The sequence below is a fragment of the Pongo abelii genome, chromosome 11 (assembly GCF_028885655.2).
Source record: "Pongo abelii isolate AG06213 chromosome 11, NHGRI_mPonAbe1-v2.0_pri, whole genome shotgun sequence".
Lineage (NCBI taxonomy): Eukaryota > Metazoa > Chordata > Mammalia > Primates > Hominidae > Pongo > Pongo abelii.
This window is the reverse complement of record NC_071996.2, coordinates 140880898-140893099: the sequence shown is the minus strand read 5'-3', so window position 1 is coordinate 140893099 and position 12202 is coordinate 140880898. Positions and strand designations below refer to the sequence as shown.

Sequence of the window (12202 nt, the reverse complement as noted above, 5' to 3'; positions counted from 1 at the left end):
TGAGATTTATTTTTCTTTCATCCTCCTTGGGCTGTCATGGCTCCCGAGGCTCTGTCAGCTGTCTCCTTAAACAGCCTCTTCTGCAGAGTCTAGAGAAAATGGTGCCCAGTGGGGACTTGGGGTCCAAGTACAGGAAACATGATTGAGGCAGTAGTGTCCGGGTGGGTGCCTCTTCCAGAACGTGCCCACCTATCTGGCCATCAGCAACCCGCAACTTCCCGGTGTCTTGGTCCTCTGCTTTAGGTCTAAATGATCCTTGTTTCACAAAGCTGTCTGAGGAGAGGTGAGGCAAGAGTGAGGAACAATTGTAGAAGCGCAGGGAGACAGCTGGCTCCTGTGTTCACTGTCTCGCCCTGGGGTTACTGCTTTGATCATCTGTCACCTCTGGAAGAGCTGAGTTTTCCCTGGTTGCTTGCCAAGTCCCTGGCCCAGAAATGACTGTAGAGCAAAGAGCTGACGTTGACAGGAACCATCCTGACTCCTCCCTGAATCTTCTCTTATTTCAAAGGGCAACAAGGGCGGTTCTGGCCAGCCAGGCTTTGAGGGAGAGCAGGGGACCAGAGGTGCACAGGTGAGTGCTTCCTTGTGTGACTGTGTGCCCTCTGATATTTCACAAATCATTTTAAAAATGATTAGGTGGCATTTATATCCGGAAAGTTAACCATTTTAAAGTGAACAATCCAGTGGCATTTAGTACTTCCACAATGCTGTCCAATCATCACGTCTGTCTAGGTTCAAAACATAGTCTCGAAGGAGACCTGTACCCATTAGCAGTCACTCCCCGTCACCCTCCACCCCGAGTCCCTGGCAACCACTAATCTCTCTCTCTTTATCGATTTGCCCACTCTGGACATTTTGTATAAATGGAATCATTTATTAGGCAGCTTTGTGTGTGTGGCTTGACGGAGCATCATGTTCTTGAGCTTCATCCACATTGCAGCATGTAGAAGCACTTCATTCCTTTACATGGTGGAAGGATACTCAGTTGTGTGGCTACAGCACACTTTGTTTATCCACTCATTGGTTGAAGGACATTTAGGTTGTTTCGACCTTCTGGCAATTGTGAATGATGCTTCTGTGAAGATTCTCCTACATGTTTTTGTTTGAATGCTTGTTGCTTATATACATTTTAAGCTCACTTGCCTATTCACGTTCTGGATTGAGGCAGCTGCTACTGCAGCTAAGACAGGAGAATTGTGGGTTTTGGTGGCCTTTTCTGGCCAGCAGAAGTGAGGTTCCAGGCCCTGTGGGATGGGCAGATGCCATGCAGAGGCTTCTCATGGAAAGTCACCTCATTAGCACTCACGATGGTCTTTTCCTTCCTCAGGGCCCAGCTGGTCCTGCTGGTCCTCCAGGGCTGATAGGAGAACAAGGCATTTCTGGACCTCGGGTAAGCCTGTCCTAATACCAGCCCCCTCTCTAGCTGAACAGAGGGCACATTGCCAAGCAGGCTGAGAGTTTCTCGGATGATGCTATTGTAGACAGACCTCCCTTTAGCTCTCCTCTTTGGCAACAAAAACCCCAAATTTAACCTCAGGCCTTGCAGTGACTGGCTACTTCACCCCAAGAAAGTAAGAGTTTCCTTTTTTGGTGCTCCAGGGGCCTCTAAGTCTCAATTCTGCTCCTTCCAAGTGTAGGCCCCTGGGTGGAAATCAGGGGATACGCCTCAGGATGGAATCCTGGAAAATCTAAATCTACCAAAATGCTTAGATTATGCAAGGTGTTTCACCTTTGGTCCCTGGAGATAGCCCCTTGTACTTACGTATTTTGTATAGTGAGTGCCTCAAGTTCACCCTTGAGTTCAGCACAGAAGATGGCCCTTAAACTTGCTGTGATTGCGGATGTTATCTTGCAATGTAGCTATCAGCAATGATGAGCAGAGACATATTGTCATTGCTGGGCTAGGATCAGGTGTCATGGAATTACGTATTCAGGTTTCCCTCTTGTCTGAAATGATATTGAGGGAGGCATCCTGTCATTTATTACCAGAAAATGACTAATAAACTGGTAATGAGCTCAATATGTTGCTACAAAAATGTACAAAAATATTTTATGGTGGAAGCAGGCAAGAACTTGCTTAGAAAGTCCTTCTCTAGCTTGAAAGCTGATAAATACATATTTTAGAGGTTTTTAAAAAACATTTACTTAACTTGTAATTTATCAGCAATTTAAGGTGGTATAGATGCAAAGCTATTCAAATAGTTATCCAGTAGCTCCAGAAACATTTATTAATTTGCACTTTTTCCCCATCTATTTTACGTTATTTCTGGGCTGGGTAGACTGTACCACATTTTAAGAGTTAATTTCATCCATCAGTTTATTCATTCACCTAACAGGCTTTAACATACCCATATGTACCAGGTGCTCACTGTGAGGGTGTGAAAAGGGAGGCAGAATAAAGTCACATAAAATCTGGGAGTTTGCCGTCCTGTCAGGAACCTAGGATATGTACATTAATAACTGCAACATGCATTAATTTGTGAAAACTGGCACTGAGTGGTAATACTCATGTTTTAAATTTGTGCATGCCATTTCTGTGCACGTTTATATTTGAGTCCGTAGCCCTGTGCTCAGAGCTGAGTGCTTGGGATTTGCAGGTGGGACAGGTCCCATGCCCCTGGCGGGCTCTGACCTCCATGCAGGGGAGAGTCAGGTTTCAGAGACAACTTTGCCTGGATGGTTGACCCCTTGACTGACACATTCCTCCCCTCCTGCTCCAGGGAAGCGGAGGTGCCGCCGGTGCTCCTGGAGAACGAGGCAGAACCGGTCCCCTAGGAAGAAAGGTTTGTCTTGAGAAAGGTAGAGCTTTCCTGAGGACAGGGACCAGCCAGGCACACATGCCCCTCTCTCTCTTTGGTCAGTCTGTCTGTCCCTCCTCTTCAGTACTACTGGTTCCCACTCCAGCCTCCCCTGTTGATTGTGGCTTGGCCAGTGGGATCATTGTCCCCCGACAATCCCCACCATAATTCCCACCACCATCCCTGCCACCAACCATCCCTGCTCAGAGGGCTGGCTTTCTCCTGGCCACAGCCCTCCATCAGCTGCTGGATTTTCTGCTCCTCTCTTGCTTGGCTTGTGCCAATAGTGCAGCACCCTCTGAGCCATCAGAGCAGCCGGGCAATGCTTGGCACAGTTTCAGTATAATATGGAACGAGCAGTCTTTAAACATGGGCAGTGCACGCACAGCGGCTCAGCTAATCACATTTAGATCATCCAAGAGCCCCAACCCTGACTGTTCTGGATAACAGCAAGTCTGCTGTATGAAGGCTGCCTGAAAACCTCCTTTCTATTAGCTTTGAGATAAATTACAATTTGTCATAACCAGTCCGAAAAGACTGCATGTTCTCTGTAAAAGAAATGAGTTCCTGTGAATCCACGATGGTCTCTGCCTGGAGAGTGTTTTGGGGTTTTATGCTGGGCTCAATGCCCACCACCTTCCGTGCCTTCTTCTCCCAGCCGTTATTCTCTCTTCTCATCAGCCCGTCCCCTGTGCCACGCTGGTGAAAAGGACAAACACAAACTCTCTTGGATTCTTTTCCAGGAGTTTGCACATGAATGTTGCAATTTAGAAAATCATTCCACTGAAATCTCAAAGGTGAAGTCAGCATGTTGCAGCACCCTTACCTAGAGCAAAAGCATGGCTTGGCATCACACTGTAAGCCAGCCTCAGGCCACAGGGTCTCAGCCATGTTTCTCATGTCTAGGGTGAGCCCGGAGAGCCAGGACCAAAAGGAGGAATCGGGAACCGGGGCCCTCGTGGGGAGACGGTAAGGTCACAGAGCACTCGGGGTCAGGCTGTCGCTGACTCTTTGCTGGAAGGTACAGGAAGCCAGGAGAGGGTTCCAAATAAAGATGAGCCTTGCTTCTTGTATTATTGGGGATACGGCTGGAAATAGTGAAACTTGCTCATCCACGGCAAATTAATTTAACAAGTTTTATTTTATTGGCAGGGGTAGAGAGGTGGGGTGGGCCGTGGGTAGAGACGTTTTTTTCCCCTGTGTTTTTCCTGATACAAGGGAATGTAGAGGCTAATGAAGCTTAAACCACCTTCATCTTAGGTCCCGCAAATTCTTTACAAGCATAACTAGATGAAGCTTTTCTGCAAAGAAGTAAATGTCATTTGGGTTAAAATGGAATTGGATTTGATTAGGTCTCAGTCCAGATGGAAACAATTTCTTTTGAATGAGACATCTTAGGAATAGAAATTATTACCTCAGTAACTCATTTTTTAAATGCTATTTAAAAACGCCCCAGCAACTCACCAACAATAATTTTGTAATGTACATTTCTACGTTACAAAAGAATAAAGAAACCTACGGTCCATTGTGACTTTTTCCAAAAGGAGTGATGACACCTAAACACTATATAAAAAGACCAGATTGATCTGACTGTTTTAATCCCAAGCATTAAAATATTTTTCTTTCTTGCATTTTTGTCTTTTCAACTAACTGAAGTTTAAAAACAAATCTGTTTGTATTACTTTTAATCTCAGAAGCACAGGGAAAAAATCAGACTTCAAAGTCTATTCAAACCGTTGAAGGAAATCTCTTCCTGATTCTGTTTCTATTAATTTGGGTCAACAGATCTCTGGTTGTTGATATCTGTTGAAAACTGTAAATTAACTAAGTGGCAATTCCTACATACGTTAGAGATAGTAATGTACAATTCACACAAGTTCTTCTGATTCTTTTGAAATAATTAATGATGTCCAGTTCTGAATGCTCCTCATGAGAGAGCAACAGGAACCGATCTGAGCATGCTGGGGGGAGGTGTTGGAAAGGAGGGGGTCTAGGCGTGATGACTTGGAAGGAAGGGAAGGGGTATGGGGAGGGGGAATATGACCTGGGCCTGAGAGATGGAGTTCAGTGTTTTGGTTTTGAAGTAGAATCAAAGACTCATGGATGCAGAGAATCAAAGTAACCATCAAGATTCCTGTCAATTCTAAGATTCTTGGGGTTGACGAGTCTTTGATTCTACATCCAAACAGAATCTTTACCAAAAGCAACCAGCAGTTCTTTCTACGTTAGTCTGCCAGTGCCATTTTGCTACGGGAGTCCTTTGAGCCCACCACCTACAGAAATGGTCTCATTCACACTTGGAGGACAGGACAGGAGCAGGAAGTGTGCCTACTCATGTACCTTAGTCTGGAAACATTTCAGGAGCTCAAGGATCCACTTCTCAGGGCAGTGGCAGGGCAGAGACGGTGATTATGGTGTGCCAGGCATGGCGACCTACAGTCGCATCTCTTTCCCACTCTTAGGGAGATGACGGGAGAGACGGAGTTGGCAGTGAAGGACGCAGAGGCAAAAAAGTACGTATCTGCTGAGGATTATCCAAGCGTCCTTGCTGCCAGGAGGCTCCAAGGACAACTTCTGATGTGTTGTGTTTTAAAAGGATTATTTCTTTAAAAATTGTCTTTCTATTTGAGGGAGTGTTTTCTTTTGATGACTCAGCAGACATTTCTTTCTTTCAAGGTCAATTTATTTTAGATGAATTTAAATTAGAACCAAGGATTAAATAATCTATTTTTCTTTTATAGGGAGAAAGAGGATTCCCTGGATACCCAGGACCAAAGGTAAATAATCCCTGGTCGGTGAAGCATCATCATGATTTTGGGATGGCTCTGGTATATCCGTGGACTGAGAATCAGAATATCTTGGCATTAGTCTTGGGTCAGCCACTCAGTTAACTTGGCTACCCTGAGAAAGACCCTTCCTTTCCTAAAACACTCTCTCATCTGTCAAGTGGAGGTCACAATACACACTTGTCCTGGTGCTTATGAGATTTAAATAAAATATACTGCAATCAAAGTACTCTGTAAGCTGTGAAATGCTATAACCTATATGATAGTATCATTACGGATTAAATAAATTAAGACTATCTGCAAATACCACAAATATACTAGTAACCCACCGGAAAAGTGAATCAAAGCTAACCACTTGGGTGCCCCGGAAAAGTGTGACCCACACGTCCCCTGGATGTCTTGCCCCACGGACCCTCAGTGAGATCTTCTGTTCCAGAGCTTACTGTGCCACTTCTCGGCTTTCTTCCCAGGGTAACCCAGGTGAGCCTGGGCTAAATGGAACAACAGGACCCAAAGGCATCAGAGGCCGAAGGGTAAGTTTGCCTGGGCCCTGGCTGCAGTGAGGAATGAGAATGTATGTCTCAATGTGATTAACTGCTGAGGCTTTGACAATTATCCTTCACTTGCACCCTGGCCAGGGATAGCACAGGGTGGAAGGAAGGGAATCCTGAGCCCCAGACCAATGTCCTCAGGGTGCCACCATGGCTGTGGTCCATGGCTCTCCTGCTGTAGGTGTATTCCTCTTCCTCCAACTCACCTCCAGGGTCGCCAGCCCAGCTCACTCCAGGCACAGCACCCACCTACAGTCTCGAATCTCATTAGGGGTGACTGGGAAGTCTGTGCAGTCACTTTGGGCCATGCCAACCCAGACGGCCAGGCAACGGGAGTGAATGAGGCATGGAAACTGCTTCTGAAGCCTCTGGGCTTGCAAGCGAGCCAGGCCAAGGCCATGGGCTCCTCAGACTACTGGTGCTGAGATTCCTCTTCCTTAAGCTACTTTTGGCCCTGATAGCTCTTTTCTTTTTATTCTGTGTGTGTGTGTGTGTGTGTGTGTGTGTGTGTGTGTGTGAGACAAGGTCTCACTCTGTTGCCAAGGTCTCAGTCTGTCATCTGGGCTGGAGTGCAGTGGTGCCATCTTGGCTCACTGCAACCTCCATCTCCTGGGATCAAGCGATCCTCCCACCTCAGCCTCCCAAAGTGCTGGGATTACATGCATGAGACACCACACCTGGCCAGATTATTCCTCAATGGATGTTTACTCACCCTCTTAAAATGGCAGAGTCTTCAATTAGCAAATTGTGGCCTAGATCTGGGTAAATGTTGCTGATGGTTATTTTCAGCCTGAAATGTAGTTTAAAAAGAAACATGATTATCCTATTAATTTGATCAGTGAAGACAGTCAAACTAGATCATTTAATATCCCAAAGAGCTTTAAAACATTGGATGATTATCTACATTGAACACCTTAGCTAATTCATTGTCTGTTACCTATTCTCCTGGGAGTCCTTAGTAATCATATTAATGGTTCTTGGGAAAGCATCTGTCTTACCTTAGCCTGGCAGAGAACACAATCCCTCTATAGTTGGCGGGGGACTCCCATTGGCTTTGTTGAGGTTGCTTGTGCCTAAACTTGAATTTAAGAGACATTTTAGCTCCCTTAAAGAGAGATTTCTCGTGGTGATGGAGTCCCTTGGGTTAGATCACTTTTACCGTCCCTTCCAACTATAGGAGCCTTAAATTCTCCACTTTCTGACACAATTGAACAATGTTTGTTCTGCTCCCTCTAGGGAAATTCAGGACCTCCAGGGATAGTTGGACAGAAGGGAGACCCTGGCTACCCAGGACCAGCTGTAAGTATTTATCCAGTTCTGACCCAGCAACCTGGGGCTGGGTGCTTTACACGTAGTCCCTGAAAACTTCCCACCATCTGCTTTGCTCACAAGAAAACGTGCTCTCTTTGTATTTGCTTGGTTGTCAAACCACCTCTCTGACATCACGATGCAGCAAAGAGATTTTGAATTTTAGAGAAACAAGAAACTTTAAAAAAATAGGTTTCATTGTAATTTGCCTTTATAGTTTCCTGGCATAGGTGCATTTGAGGTTTGTGTAGAGGAGGAACCAAAGAGGGGAAATCTAAATACCTTTTGCTTGCATCTTGTAGAAGCAGTGCAATTATGCCAGGCCTTGGTTTGACAATGCTTCCTGTGGTCTATGAAATCCCCAAGGGAGGTCCTGATTTGTAGTTAAAGCCCACTAGTCATGCCGCCACCAGGAGCCAGGAGGGCATCCTCCCACAGCCCTTCACAAACCTCTTTATTGCTAATACCTTTGTTTTCTTATTTGAATTTCTCCATATATTGTCCCTCAATATTGAAATTGATGAGTTTCAAAAAATAATGGAAAAGATAATTCAGGAGTTGGAAAATCATTCCTAGAAGGAAAGGTTCAGGGCTTAGTTTGGTTGAATTAGGGAAAAGAAGGCTGGTCAGGTGGGTCTGATTGCTGCCTTTAAGTAGGTGAAGTGTTGGGAGCACATTAAGCCAGTTCCTGCAGAAGACCAAGCAGGCAGAAATAGCCCCCTGAAAAGACAACGAATGGCACGTGAGATGCCTGCTGGGCTGTCAGGTTGGTGAGGTTTAGGGATGGGACACTGAGGGAAGCCTCAAGTCAGTCCCTAGAGCTCCTCAGGGTGGAATTCAGCTGGGATGCATTAGATATGGAGGGAACCAGGGCAGCTCAATGATCTCTCACTGCCCCTTCGGCAGGGGACGGCGTATCAAGCAAGTGTGTGAAACGGAGCTCTTTTCTCAAGAGAAGCAGAATCTAGACCCAAGCTCACTTGTGGGCTTTACATGGATTGGTGGTGAGATTCCTGGTTTCAGAACATGAGACTATTTCAAAAGCTAAATGACCTCCCAGGGAAACACGTTTGCTCTCAGAATCTTCTCTCTTTTGCTTTGCAAGGGATAAAATCAGGTTTATAGGGAGAGGCTGTAAACAATCAAGGTTATCCAGGGGCCCCTTTGTCTTGCTTGCTCTTTGTATTTCTGGGGGCCAAAGACTGTTTATTCGAATTCTCCATCTGCTGTGCCTCTCAGCCTTTTGTTCCTTGGTTTTACAGGGTCCCAAGGGCAACAGAGGCGACTCCATCGATGTAAGTTGCATGTGTCCAGAATGACTCGTTACCTCATGAGCCTTTGATTTGCTCGCTTTACATATTCTTTTATTTTCTTTTAAAGCAATGTGCCCTCATCCAAAGCATCAAAGATAAATGCCGTAAGTACATGATTTTCTGTTGTCTCACAATGCATATTTTTACATTCGAAATTATCACATGGTAGAGTAGTCTCTCACTCTTTCTTCTGTTTGCTTCTTTTCTAGCTTGCTGTTATGGTAAGTTGATTTTGGTGACTTTCTCCTAAGGAAAGGAAGCCTCCCTTTTGTAGTAAGTACAGTTTGTCTTTAACCCTCCACCCTCCACTTTCCACAGGGCCCCTGGAGTGTCCCGTCTTCCCAACAGAACTAGCCTTTGCTTTAGACACCTCTGAGGGGGTCAACCAAGACACTTTCGGCCGGATGCGAGATGTGGTCTTGAGTATTGTGAATGACCTGACCATTGCTGAGAGCAACTGCCCACGGGGGGCCCGGGTGGCTGTGGTCACCTACAACAATGAGGTGACCACGGAGATCCGGTTTGCTGACTCCAAGAGGAAGTCGGTCCTCCTGGACAAGATTAAGAACCTTCAGGTGGCTCTGACGTCCAAACAGCAGAGTCTGGAGACCGCCATGTCATTTGTGGCCAGGAACACATTTAAGCGTGTGAGGAACGGATTCCTAATGAGGAAAGTGGCTGTTTTCTTCAGCAACACGCCCACGAGAGCATCCCCACAGCTCAGAGAGGCTGTGCTCAAGCTCTCAGATGCAGGGATCACCCCCTTGTTCCTTACAAGCCAGGAAGACCGGCAGCTCATCAACGCTTTGCAGGTCTGTGCTCTGTGGGTGCTGTTGGCATCTCCCTTTCTTCTGGGGCTCTGAGAAAATTCTCAGACACGTCCATGCTCCTTGGCAACTTCATGTCCCATAGCTCCTAAAACGTCCCCAATGAGGCCATCTGCCTGAGAACTTCTCTTGTGAGGTCTCCAGGACAGCCTCGTGGCTCCAGCACTACAGGGACGCCTACATGCCTGTAGTACTGCCCCCAGGTCCCTCCTCACATGTTGGCCACTCTTGCCGGTTAGTGATGCTAGTGTTGGTGACACCCTCTATCTACTAACAAGGGGGTGTGACTTGTTTGCTTTATTCATGAGGACCTGGACGTTTGAATCAGTCCTGTCTCCTCCCAAGATGGCCCCCTATGCACACTCTGAGCTGTGTCTTACTGTGTACTGGGCATTTGCTTCCCATAACTGGCTGGTGAAGTTTGTATCATCAGTCTCACCTCATGGATAGGAAGATCCTGCTGTTAGTGAGGTGCTCGTGAGAAGCTAGGACCCTAGTCCATTAGACTCTGAAACCCATGTGCTGATGATACCCATTCCACTCTCCACTCTGTCTCAATCGGCCCTGAAGGTGAATATCCAGGGTGGCCCTGGAGGCCTGCAGTCTCTTAGTGAGGTCCCCAAAACTACACCGACTCAGCACCCCCAATCTACACCACTGTGCAAAGCTTTCATCAGTCAGGCCCCAAGGGTCAGCCCACAGAGAGGCCAAGTGTCCCTTGTAATTCTATTAAATAACTGGTTTAATTGGTTTTTATTTTATTTTTTTGAGACAGAGTCTTGCTCTGTCACCCAGGCTGGAGTGCAATGGCGTGATCTTGGCTCACTGCAACCTCCACCTTCCAGTTGCAAGCGATTCTCCTGCTTCAGCCTCCTGAGTAGCTGGGATTACAGGCACTCACCACCATGCCTGGCTAATTTTTGTATTTTTCTTTTTTTTTTTTTTTTTTTTAGTAGAGACGGGGTTTCACCACGTTGGTCAGGCTGGTCTTGAACTCCTGACCTTGTGATCCGCCTGCCTCAGCCTCCCAAAGTGTTGGGGTTATAGGCGTAAGCCACCGCACCCAGCCAACTGGTTTAATTCCTATATCAATTAATATTTATTCAGTGCAGTTCTGGTGATACTGTTCAAGACAGATGGGTGATGGGTAGGAAGGAGTCCACCCACCCGGGAGTCAGGAGGCCTTGGCCTGGTTCCACACTCCCCTCACTCATTTAAAGTAATGTGCACGCCACTTAGCTTCCCTGCGTCTCAGATTTGTCACCTGTAAGTTGAGGCTGGGGCAGGATGATTGCTAATGTCTTTCCTTCCACATTGGATATTCTGTGCTTTTACCACAGCCTGTGTCAGCAAAAGACATTGGGTCATCACTGCCATTCCTCAGTGCTTATTCTGCCAAACACAGGATGATTTGTGCACAGAGTGCTGGGCTTGGGAATCCAGTGTTGAAGTTGGGCTACTGGCCATGAGCTCTTCATGTGGGGGTTCATTCACATAAATCTGCCCTTGTGTGGGCTGAGGGACCCAGAACCACATGAGTTTCTTAGCATGGTTTCAACAAGATCAAAAAATTATTCATTCATTAATTATTTGCTCAGTCATTCATTCAAACTAGCTAATTGTTAAATGAATAATTACTAATCGTGTCCCAGGTACTGCGATAGACAGGACTCTTTGCACCCACTGGGAGTGATTTTGTTACTTGCTTTAACCACACCTGAGAGGGTGGGGAAGGAATGGAGCTCCCATGTTGTTGCTAAAAATAACGATAAGATTAAGTTCCTACTATTTGCCAGAGGATACACCAGGTACTAACATTTACTATCTAATTTAACCCTCCAAATGACACCATTAGGAAGGTATTACCCCCCATTTTACAGCTGAAAAAAACTGAACCCCATTTGAACGGGATATGAACTCCAGCTCACCCTATTAGAATAAAACCTATGTCTTTCTATTATACTCAGAGCCTAGCCCCACCCCCAAATGAGAAGATATTCCCAATACTGCCCTATTGGGAAGTTAATCTATTTTATTGATGTAGCTTTGATTTACTCCTCTGCCATATTTTCAGATATTACTGATCATGTACGCCCCTACCAAAATTGTTCTTTTGTTTAAACCAGATCAATAACACAGCAGTGGGGCATGCGCTTGTCCTGCCTGCAGGGAGAGACCTCACAGACTTCCTGGAGAATGTTCTCACGTGTCATGTTTGCTTGGGTAAGCTGTTTCTCTAACAGGAAGATCTGCTCAGCTGCAATTGCAAAACATAATATCCATAGGAGAGTGAGAGAATAATGATGATCTGTAAAAAGAGCTTGAGTTCAATGGATTCACAAAGCCTCATATTTACCAGAGTAAATACTACTGCAGCAGTTTCTATATTAAAAATGGACCTCCCAAAACAGAGCTTCTCTTTGATAGGGGATATTCATTTTACAGGTAACAAAGAAGGAGGCAGTTTCTGCTTAAGTTTTGATATTAGAATCTAGAATGAAAATATTGGCACTAGTGACTTTCTAGAACATATTTCTTCAAAGAGTGGCAAAGAAGTAAGATAATTTTTCATTTCTTTTAAAAATGCCAGCACATGGTATACTACAAAGATTTTAGGTT

The 12202-nt window shown here is 45.7% G+C and overlaps 1 protein-coding gene across 9 annotated transcripts in view; it reads left to right on the top strand.

The window, feature by feature from the left end:
* Positions 1-12202, top strand: part of COL6A3 (collagen type VI alpha 3 chain) — a 90482-nt gene that overhangs the window by 60679 nt on the left and 17601 nt on the right. For all 9 annotated transcript variants that reach the window (XM_063713149.1, XM_009238283.4, XM_009238286.4 and 6 more), the window contains 13 exons: positions 509-571; positions 1328-1390; positions 2721-2783; positions 3705-3767; positions 5261-5311; positions 5540-5575; positions 6055-6117; positions 7372-7434; positions 8706-8738; positions 8824-8860; positions 8966-8977; positions 9075-9568; positions 11710-11806. In XM_063713149.1, coding sequence (XP_063569219.1) covers positions 509-571; positions 1328-1390; positions 2721-2783; positions 3705-3767; positions 5261-5311; positions 5540-5575; positions 6055-6117; positions 7372-7434; positions 8706-8738; positions 8824-8860; positions 8966-8977; positions 9075-9568; positions 11710-11806 — 1138 coding nt within the window. The remainder of the gene's footprint in view (positions 1-508; positions 572-1327; positions 1391-2720; positions 2784-3704; positions 3768-5260; positions 5312-5539; positions 5576-6054; positions 6118-7371; positions 7435-8705; positions 8739-8823; positions 8861-8965; positions 8978-9074; positions 9569-11709; positions 11807-12202) is intronic.